General features: G+C 38.5%; 1 protein-coding gene across 1 annotated transcript; it reads right to left on the bottom strand.

The window, feature by feature from the left end:
- Positions 1–2,141: 2,141 nt before the first annotated feature.
- Positions 2,142–4,681, bottom strand: LOC142182740 (bone morphogenetic protein 2-B-like). The gene is made up of 4 exons (XM_075257419.1): positions 4,592–4,681; positions 3,515–3,631; positions 2,843–3,050; positions 2,142–2,527 (listed from the first exon to the last, which is right to left on the bottom strand). Exons 1-4 carry the CDS (start codon positions 4,679–4,681, stop codon positions 2,142–2,144), a joined length of 801 nt encoding a protein of 266 aa, XP_075113520.1.
- Between the last annotated feature and the right edge of the window lie 6,990 nt (positions 4,682–11,671).

Here is an 11,671-nt window from a genome sequence, read left to right as displayed (position 1 = left end):
CCGAACAGCACGCTCCCATAGAAATGAATGGAAGCACCTGTGACGCCGGCTGCTGGCAAAGTCAGCATCACAGGTGCTTCCATTCATTTCTATGGGAGCGTGCTGTTCGGATCGGCTGATCCGAACAGTGTTCACTCATCTCTAGTACTAAACTATAGAGCAGATAGAGCATAAGGAAAACCCCACACAGAGGCCTAGTCTGACACCTGCCTTAATATTGGAGCTAGCCCTAACCTACTGTCATGAACAAACTTCATTCAATCTGATTCAAAATGTGAGCGCCGGGCGGGCGTCGGCTCACACCATTTAAAGGCAAGTCCCCGCCCAGCAGGGGCGGTGGCCATGACATCGCCGGTTATGCCCAGTATGGCCAAAATGGGACTTAGTCTGTGAGCGGCTCCAAAATGTCCGAGCACGCTCATTAGGGAAAAAACTGGACTCCAGTCGCCTCACTGCATGAGGCCGAGGGCGAGAGTTGGATTGACCTGTAGGTGGAAACCTGCGAGACCCGATCCTAACAGTCGTTTGGAACAACGAGGGCGGTAAACGACATATTGTCAAAAACAGTAGTTTGATGGCAACAGAGATACAGAGTTACAGCTTCATAAGAAATAACACCTATCTATTTGGGTTGATATGTTGGGTTCTGGTGACAGACTATACATATATATATATATATATATATATATATACAGTATATATATATATATATATATATATATATATATTTATTTATTTATTTATTTATAATATACACTATATGTATATATACATAACTAATGCTGTGTGTGCCTCTCTTTTGGCACTCCATCATCTCTAGATGGAGAACTAACTCATTTCTTCCTTGGGCATATTAGAGGTTATTAGGTGTATTGGTCTGTTTACATTTGTTTGATCATTAAAGAGTGTTCCCTGATTTTTTTTATTTTAGCACTAAATCACCATAGTCATGACAAAATAAACATATACCATCCCTATAAATTATTTACCCCTCTTTCTTACTTCTTTGTAAATCTTCCTTGGTGCTGGTCCCAGTCTTTACCATAGGCTCATCGCATCTCATTCCCATTCAAGTGAATGGGCTAAGTTGCAATACCAAGCACAGTCACTATACATATGTACAGTGCTGTGTTCGTTTAGTAATAATGAGGCTGCTAGTGAAAAGGGGATAATTTATCCTCTTTTATTTTCTACATTTTAATTTTAGCTTCCTTAAAGGTCTTGAACCCTAAGGGGTCAGATCACTAATATAATACACTGGAATGCTAATGCATTGTAAGGTATTGTAAAATGCCTATGCTGCTACTACAGGCTGCCTAGTGCAGCCTGTAATAGAAGGATAATGATGACAAGACTCGGAGCCCTCAATAAGCACTCAGGTGCCACAGCTACTGATTCTCACCCACTGGATCTCGCCAACAGATTTTACCAAGGCAACAGAATAGTTAATGCATGTGATCATTGCCGAAACAGGCAGATGTTGGGAAGGTAATAGTTTTTAACCGAAAGCTTGTTTGGCTGACAGCTATTCCTTCTGAATTAACCATATGCACGGCATGTGCATGCTCGTGTTTTCAATATGGATCAATTGCAGCTTAGTTAGTCAAGGGAAAAAGGATCAAGTGTTGACATTTCATGTGTGTGATGTTCTGCTTGGACCACAAAAATGGACACATTGGCGGGATATGAAAAGAAAATCACCTTTATTGTCAATAATAATAGTCATAAGCAATCAATATATAACCAAACTTTACATTTATATAAAGTTATTACAGTAAATATAGAATATACATATGAAATGGCAACAAAATATAATTAACAATCTATACATATGCAGAATAGAAGCCACTGAAAGCAAACATGTCTAACTGCTTGCTAATAATAAAGTCACAATTTGGAAATATGCAACCTTTTTGATTCATTTGCACAAATTTTTGTGACAATTTGTGTTTTTACCCCACGGACTCCACTTTTAGGCTGAGGCCCTGTGTTGCAGAAATGCAGCGTTTTCTTTTTGTTGTTGCAAATTTTGCTGCAGCTTTATTGAGCCACAATCAAGAATGACCAAAAATTTTCCTCACATTCATTCTATGTCTGTGTATTCCATGTCTACTCAAAAATATACTCTTCGGTTATATTAGTCAATGACATCCACAGCTCGTGGCCACCATGTCAGCATACTGCTTAAGTACAACATTCTCTTCATCATTAAAGTATAACAAGTTAATAGAACTAAGACCATCAGGAACACAACATGGAGCGTCAATATCCTTGTTAAGCTTAAGAGCATAAACAATAGACTGCACAGTAGCATGGTTTGTGGCACCTAATCCATTCCCCATAGGGAACATACACATGCCTTTGCAGTGATATGCGTTGTATCCTTTTGGGGATATTATCCAGCTAGTCCAGCCAATTTCTTCAAAGTCCACATACAGGGGCTTGCGCTGGCAGTGGAGATATGTTTCATATGCATCTCGAGCTCTTCGAATTTTGTATGGCATTGGTTGTGATGAGTGCGAAATACCTAATAAAATAGAAAGAAACAACATCAATATTTCATTCTGCTTTTCGCAAGTCAACAATATATTAATACAAGATCCGATAAGATGGAACAATGGGAATAATCTTTATGGGGATCCATGGCAGTGCTATCTACAAATCCACGCCCCATCCACCGCAGAAATATGAGCATCAACCTTAGAGTTTAACCACGGAAAATACACATATATCTTTGAATATATCTTTGTGATGAACTTTTCCATAAAAAGAAACAAATAGTTTTACAGGATTACTCTAGAACCATCAAATATATATATATATTGAATGACTTTGGTTATACCTGTCTCCTGCACAGTTGTTGGCGCCATGTATGGGTTTGCAGCTGCTCTCTGACCATCATCACTGAATAGGACCAAGTAAGATCTTTCCGCATCCAGTTTATGCATGGATTGTCCGGAGAGATCTGTATCTAGGAAATTTCCCGATGGTGAAGTGAAAGTAATAAGGAAACCATGATTGGTGCTGTCATCTCCAACCCATGCCGAAACCTTAAAAAAAAAAAAAATACTCTTTAAGATCATTCCATCCAATATTCATTGTAACATATTTATCGTTTAGGCTACAGCTCCACACTACGGAAATGCAGCTTTTTCGTTGCAGATTTTACTTCACTTAGAAATATTTGTTAATTAAATAATTTAAAACGCCAAATGTGACGAAACCGCAAAGCGGGAATAAGCCTGCCGCCACGTTTCGGACCACGTGTGTTTAGACATTAGTCAAGATAGGTGTGTCTTTCTTTAATATTATTGTTTAGATAAGACAACCCCTTTAAAAGACTTAGAAAATGCATTTATAATATCCGGAAAACACTAGTATAAGGTATGCTGTCAGACTGATCAATGTAACACAGTGAAAGTAACAGAAATGATTAACAATTCCTACAAAACACAACAAATTACAGAAGTTCTAAACGTATCAAAGGATGACATTGTTTTGTCATGGTACTCACTGTTTGAGTGACGTTAAACATCTCCCAGCCTTGTGAATGCAATGGAAGTAGTCGGGAAGTAATTAAGTTTCCTCTCCATGGCCTTGATGCACTATCTATTAGTTCATACACATCCACCTGTCAAAAAAGGGTGAAATAAACTATGAGATGGGAAGAACAAATACACAACTAGAACATGTTATCGAAAGACTAAAACCACTTACAAGTCCAATCAAGAATGGAAGAGATGGGGTTTAGTGCTGTTGGATTTGATAACCCCAGCAAATACATCCACTATGGTCAAATGCAGTCAAAGGGGTATTCCCATGTACTTAATTATTTTTATATTTGTAGATAATTAAAAGTTAAACATTGTTACTAATATAAGTAGTTAAACATTTTGCAGAGTTTTAAAGATTTTCTCTAAATATCTTGTGGTCACAGTCTGTTGTCTTGATCGGTTGCCAGTTGATACGACCATGAATGAAGGAACTTTCTAAGGTCAGAAAATCCGCCATGATTTCCTTATTGTGGCTGGGATATGTAGTGTCCCTGTCCAATAACCCAACCGCAATAAGAAAATCATAGTTGGGTTCCTGACAAGTCCCAGACCATAGAAAGTTTCTACATTTGTGGTCGTGTCCATTGGCGACCAATGAAGACAACAAATGTCATCACTAAGAAAGTTAGAGAAAATCTTTAAAACTCTGCTGAATTTTTAACTACTTATGATTGCAAAAATGTTTAACTTTAAATAGAGATATGATTATGTTCATGGGAATACCCCTTTGAGCATTAAAATCAATTGCACCCAATTTCTGTGACTTACATTACACAACCTGTTTCTAAATGACATGAGCAAGCTGGTACCCATTTGAGAATTACTAGCCCTCTAATATAGGGTGCCATCCATCCATAAATGCATTGACAATCTGTAAACTGGACCGGGCCAAGGCCACATATTTCAAGTTGCAAAATACAATAAAGCTGAGACTAGTGAACTAACATACAAATTAAAATGTCATGATGTTGCAGAAGGGAACAAACTATAATAAGTACAATACCCCTTTGTCACAGTTTTTGTACCTGTAAACTTACCCTGCAAAAATGATATTTGACTGGCACTTTAAGAGGCTTCCATTTAAACACTCGGAGTTCGGCTTTCAAAATTCTCTCCTCACGTCCCATTGACGAAATATTGAAGAAGAAAACTGAACTTCCTCCTTCTGAGAGCACTGCAGAAAAATGTGACATCGCGATTGTTAAGAAAGTAGGACTGGGAAGTGAGTACAAGAACAGCATAGTACTCAAAACATTGACAAACTTGGCATAACCCAAAAGATCAATTTTTTGTGGAGTAGGGTTAGCTAGGCACTATATGGATCTATCAAACCATAGGAGAACAAAGAATCAGTCAACGTAAGATTCATACAACATGATGGACTCTAGATTTTAAGGACACGTTGATCCAGGGTTTTTATACTGACTGCCAGATTTGGAGTCGGGAAGGATTTTTTTCCCCTGAAATAGGGCAATTGGCATGAGCTTCATGGGGTTTTTTGCCTTCACCTGGATGAACACTGTAGGGATTGTAGGGTTATAGGTTGGACTTGATGGACTAATGTCTTTATCCAACCTCATCTACTATTTATGTAGCTATGTATGTAATTATGTATGCCTCCATCCCCCCCCCCCCAACAGATGATGTCGGGAGGGCCCACGCACACATAACATACTGAACTATCCTATCCTTGGACAACCTTCTCCTTATGTTTATAGGAACCTTTACATGTAGAATAAAAGTAAGATATTGAGTGATCTACATGGCGTACTATTACAGAGAATATTTACTTTAGTTGCAAAAGAAATACATGCAAAACTAGTAGTCTTTGAACTGAAGTTTAGTTTCCAACTGTTTGACTATAGGTTGTTCAGGGTATTGTATTCTAAAGGCTTAAGCCATGAGTATAATTGAGGCCATATCAGTAGCATTCTAACTAGATTGACATGAATGCACTAGAGATACACGTACACAATGTAGCCAAACAGAGGTGCTTGGGATGAGTATTCAATCTGCAGCAGATAGTACTGGGATAATGGTAATTAACATTTATTATCTAATTACTAAATACAGATGCATTAAAGGATTTGCTAATTCATTGCTTATCTTTAAGGTATTTGGTGAGCAACTTGAACTGGCAGCAAGATTTGCTTGGTTCATTCATCCCTGTGCTTGGTACCCTGTTTACATGGGGGGAGGGGTGCTACTGACTATCATTCTTTTGCCTGCGGAAACCACATGGACCCATATGGGGTCTATGGGGTCCGTGGGTTTCCTTAGGTAACCGCTTTTTTATGCGGATAGGTTGCCATTCAGAAGTCCCCAAATAGAAACCCGAATGAAGACGTGAACTGGGCCTAAGCTGTTCTTAAATGTTAGCTCAGCTGATTACCAACCCATGAATATTTTATGTCCTATTACTTACAGATTGCCAATTTGGCCATTGTATAATATATACCAGAATATAGTATAGCATACATAATAGTAACATGTAATCTTACCTTTGTTCTCAAAGCTTCTCACCACATTGCCTTCTAGTATTCCAGGTTCCTTGGTGCTTCCATCGGGTCTTGCCACTCGACTATACAGTTCTAACATGAACTGAGGAGGCTTTTTGGCCCGAGTAATGTTGTGAGGCAGTTCTCTAAAGGCAAAAACTTCCTGTAACTTCTGGATGGCCTCTGATGTTACCTCAGGAGAAGACTTTGGATGAGGTTTTTTCTCCTTCAAATTCAAATGAAAAAGTTGGGCAGGATGAAGAAGAAGTAGAATGAAGAAAGCCAGTAAAGCTGCTTCCATCTTGAAAGGTGCTGGAAAGCCTCTGTTGGTCAGCAATGTCTTCAAATCGGTTTTAAAAACTTCAGATGTCAGCTAGGCTATGGCAAACTCACAAGCTGCAGTTGGATTTCTTGTTCTCTACCTGAGCAGAGCCTGAAATTAATGGCATTGTAGAATCTAGGACCTCTATATAAAGGCCTGAAATATCCGCCTCCAATGTACACACACAAACACAATATAAATTGCAAATCTCCCTAATCCCCAGCGGGGGTTGGGACCACAAGAGGAAAAGCAGCAGTGAATCAATAAGTGTGAACAACCCTAGAGAGTAAGTGTATTGTGATACACTAATGTGTGTGCCATGTAAATACAAGGCCTGGTCAATGATATACATAATATACAAACAATGACACAAGGAGGTGTGAATGACAGTCTTTTTCACTGCTAAACACTGACAGCAAACTAAAAATTTAAACAACAACTTACATTTTAACTAAATGAAATTGCAATTGATTACACTTATCCAAAAATATTCTGCTTTACAAATGCACATTACTATAAAGACTATACTATAAGACCACACATACATGTAGAAAGCTTCTCTTACGCTGCGGCAGCTGTCATGGCTATGTCTAATGTCCCCAGTGTGCAAATGTTTCCAAGTAAACTAGTCATTTTATCATTTTTAGCATGTATTATATTACTTGTCGGTATTCTAAGTACTGGAGTCCACCATCAAAGCTTCGGGAACTTTATTTTTTACTTGATTTGGTTCTGCTCCTTGCACTATTGATCTCCTGATGATCCCCTACATATTGTTTATGGCATAAAATTCATAGAGAGGTACTATGTATTGAGACATTCGATAGACCAAAAAGTTTTTCGTTTTTACATTTTGTATATGGTTTTCCATGTATTTTTTACCATAGCATTGTAACGTTGAGTCCTTAGAAGGAGAGAGTGAAAACATATATTGACCTAAGATAATATTTTTTCTTTCCCAATTTGGATCAAACCCTTGGTTCTCATGACTTACACATAAATATCATGATACCATGTTTCACAGGGTTGAGAGGGAGAGTAAAATATATGTTTGGCATCATTTGCAATCCTCCAGGGGCCTAGGATACCAGAATCAGGAAGCTAATATCCCCCGTTGGTTGCTTTAAAGTTGGGGGGACGTAATGGAGGACATTACTTCCACTGATGAATGACTCCGTAAATAGATCGGGGGAGTAAATATATCTGTATACCCTAAATAATCAACTATTGGTTTTGGGTGGAGTTATCAATTCTTGGCTTCTCCTCATTGGGACCTGTTTGGGGGGTTGCTCACAGCTACACTTAATGTGCCCGGATATCCGATATTGACACTGTTTCTTTCATTTTATTTTATTTTATTTAAAACTTGTTTTATTGAAGAAGATACATCAGACATAATAATAAAGTACCTAACATATACCAAATAATATAAAGCAAAATATATAGTACATAAACAAGAGCATACCTGAAAGGAAAACAAGAAAAATGAGGAATACTAAATAAAACATGCCACTTCGCCCCCCATTCAATCCATATTGGGCCTATAGTGCGACCCACTTATCCTTCCGGCAGAGCCCCAAAGTCAGAGCAATACAACAAACTGTACGAATTTGTAAGCAACATACCCAAATAATGAAACGGAATAACATAAAAGGACACGACAGGTCAAGTTAGACAAAGGTTAGCCCCCTACCCTTTACACCCCGGGCATAAAGGAAGGTATAGCTTATCGCAAAGATGGGGCAGTATACTGGTTTGCAGGGGAATTACACCATGGCCCCCATAGTTTGTGGAACTTCTGAGGGCATGCTCTCCCCTTGTATATAATCTGATGGAAAGGGAGAATGGAATTAATGAGTTTCCTCCACATTGACACTGATGGAGGTCGCAGTGCCATCCAACATAGTGTGATGGCTTTCCTGGCATAAAACAAGGAGTACCGCTGGAAGATTCTGACATGGTGTTGCCAGACCTCCTCATCCAGTATACCATAAAGGCACACCTCTGGAGTCAATGGTACAAGCCTAGACAAAACCCTTGTCAGGAGATCTACAACCCCTTGCCGGAAATCTCGTACCATAGGACAAACCAAGATCATATGCCAAAAGTCTGACAACAAACAAGAACACCTGAGGCAGCCTGGGTGGGCTTTTCATTTTTAGCCTTAATGTAATAAAAGCTAAGTTTTATACACCCTTATGATTTATTTCCCTACATCTCCTTTGTCGCGCTTTTCTGCAGCTCCAAACATGCTGCATTTTTCCAACGTGGGGCCTTAGGTTTTGATCACAAATTCTAATTTTATTCAGTTTTATTTCCAATTTTATTTTATAATACTTTTGCCTTTTCAGAATTACTATAAGTATAATGACAATACTTTCATTCTATTGTCTATTTACTTTTTTTCCTCTGATTTCATTTGTCACTTTTGCTTTCTACTAAGGATAATGCTGAACCTATGCGGTCATTGTATATTTTACTTGACTGCATCTATCTCACATCTCAGTGATTCCTATGATAACTGTTAATTAGTGTTGAGCGAATAGTATTGGAATCCTAGATTCAAATACCTTTGCTCCCATATGAATGCATGGCAGCAGCCGATCGCGAAGGGGTTAAGCGCTGGCCGGCGCCATTGGCCTGCTGCAATGCATTCCTATGGGAGCGAGGTATTCGAAACTAGGATTCCAATGACCAGCCACAATATCAATGTATAGAATCTCCCATAAAATAGTGCAAAAAAAAAAAAAAAAAAGATTTAAAAAAATAAATAAATAAATAAAAGTTCTAAATCCCTCCTTTCCCTAGAATACATATAAAAGTAGAAAATGACTGTGAAACACATACACATTAGGTATCCCTGTGTCTGAAAGTGCCCGGTCTACTGAATATAGGGGATCTGCAGTGCTCCTGTTCCATCGGGAAGGGGTTAATAGGAGCACTGCAGATCCCCTATATTCAGACAGGCTGAATTCCAAGTGGGGGGAAAAACCCAGTCCTCAAGCTCAGGGAAGGGGCAGACAGACAACCAAAACACTCCCTCCCCTTCCCCAGCAACTACTGCACCCAAAAACTCCAACCATTTTAATTTTTGAAATTTTCCAGTAGCTGCTGCATTTCCCCCCCTCGGCTTATACTCGAGTCAATAATTTTTCCCAGTTTTTTTGTGGTAAAATTAGGGGCCTCGGCTTATATTCAGGTCGGCTTATACTCGAGTATATACGGTATATTATACCATCTGTGAGACGGTGACAGGCAAAGTGCTGGAGTCCAGGTATATCAGCCCCAGGTTTGTGACATATGTGTGGTCCAGGGAGGATCTGGAGTAGGCCTCAGCCTAGGTGTAGAAGTAAGCAAGCCACACGTATAGTTAGGTTATTAGTTCTATTTAGTTAGTGGCTCAAACAAGCAGGTTTTTATTTTGTTTATGCCTGAAGTTAAGGCTGTATTATGTTTTGCTTATTTTATGCCTGAAGTCAAGGTTTATTTATTTTCTTGTTTTTTTTCCTAAATAAACCAGTTTGCTGCATATTTTGCATCCCTGTCTTGACCGTTTGGGTCCGCACTACTGCTTCTACCAAACTAACTTCCCCACACATCATATAAACAAACATCCAAGTGAGCCAATTTTATCAATATAATAATCTGCATGAGAATTATCACTTCCAACATTCAAAACATTGATCCATGCATGATTTTATTAAATACATTTTATATGCATATAAAAGGTGAAGAACGTAAAACATATGAAATGCATAATGTGTGATCTGTATGTAGAATAACTAGCAATTCGGCATGTTGTGAACGTCAACTAAACACAACTCGAATTTCTGCAATTCAGCAATTTCACTAACCTGAAAAGAGGAAACATTATTTGGGGGAATATAAAAGAGCTGTCAGCCAAACCATACTTCCCAATTGCAATGATTAACAAGATGGCTAGATAATTCAGATTATTGAGTTTTTTTTTTGTCTTAAAACAAATTCACTTATTGGAATCTATGGTCAGCAAATATCCTGCTATCCATTAGCATGGAAAGTCTTATTATTAGAGAAAACAGTAGTTTTCCACTAAAACAGCATGCGTGGGGGCAAAGGTCGGCCTCTCGGTCATAGAGGGAAATGGTTGAGTGCTTTCACTTACCAGAATTCTAGATTTTATTTCTAAGTGCAACAGAGTTTTCTCCGTACATAGCAATGGCTTTTAATAGACCTATCAATTGTATACAAGGATTCCTGATGTGTAAGCTTTTTGTCTGAAGTATGGGATTCAAATAAATGCCAAATAGAAACAGCTTTCAAAGAATATGGAACGCCAGATAAAGAAAGCTGGGCTCAAGATAGACAGATATATCAATTTCATAGAGACAAAACAGACATTGAGCAGCGCATCTTCTACAATCCATCGAAACTACTTAAAAGCAAACACTTGTAATTAAAGGGATTATTTCAACATATCTTAGATGAAAATAAAAACCAAACAAGTCCTAGACCCCCTGCCAGCCCGATACAGACACGCCTTGGGATTACTACTCGTCTCTATTTCTTGGTCCTTGTTGAAACTCAGGAAGTGACCGATTATATTTGGACGCCATCTGTTCAAGAACAATTTCATTATGACCAAAGATCACTTATTATTATGTACTGTATGTAGCACCAACATATTCCGCAGCACCGTAAAGATATTCTCATTACTCACATTGGTACCTGTCCCCATTGGGGCTCATAAAGGAACTTCTCAGTATGTTATTGGAATGCTGGAGGAAAGCCATGCAAACATAAGGAGCATGTACTAGCTCTATATAGATCCTATTCTTGGTTTGAATGGAAGACCCCAGTGCTGCAAAGCTAACCAATAAGTGACTATGCTGCTGAATCTATGTGATATAATGGCTATGAATTTTTTTATAACCTGTATTGCTATGTGGAATAAGTGGAATATGAAGCTCCTGGGTCCCACTACATATTCTGTAGCAGAGACCCGCCTGCCAAGTGCCATTTATAATACTGGTTACTCTGATACGTGAAGGAGCTTTGGACACCTTAAGGCTCTGGGACTATAGTATGACTGCTACCTGTGCACTTCTTATAGCTACATCTCAGCTAGCTACATCTTCTGACATGTTATACGCCAAGACTATATGTTTTAGTTTTCCCTTTATTCTTTTACATTCAGTAGTATGGCAGTGAAATAAATAATCTTACACATTTGCATATTAATAAACCAGTAAACCAATAGACACACATTTCATTTTTCTCTATACAATAGTTCTAAATGCTAAGTCACAAGTTGCCAT

This window comes from Leptodactylus fuscus, chromosome 10, assembly GCF_031893055.1.
Source record: "Leptodactylus fuscus isolate aLepFus1 chromosome 10, aLepFus1.hap2, whole genome shotgun sequence".
NCBI classification, from domain to species: domain Eukaryota; kingdom Metazoa; phylum Chordata; class Amphibia; order Anura; family Leptodactylidae; genus Leptodactylus; species Leptodactylus fuscus.
The sequence above is the reverse complement of the archived record's forward strand: the minus strand, read 5'-3'. Positions and strand labels throughout refer to the sequence as shown.

Bases quoted from the DNA above. Each gene is read 5' to 3' on its own strand.
- LOC142182740 (XM_075257419.1), bottom strand. From the start codon at position 4,681: ATGGGACGTGAGGAGAGAATTTTGAAAGCCGAACTCCGAGTGTTTAAA. The intron at 3,632-4,591 runs GTAAGTTTACAG...CTTTTTTGACAG, and splicing joins TCAAATATCATTTTTGCAGG to GTGGATGTGTATGAACTAAT. The intron at 3,051-3,514 runs GTGAGTACCATG...TTTTTTTTTAAG, and splicing joins TGTTTAACGTCACTCAAACA to GTTTCGGCATGGGTTGGAGA.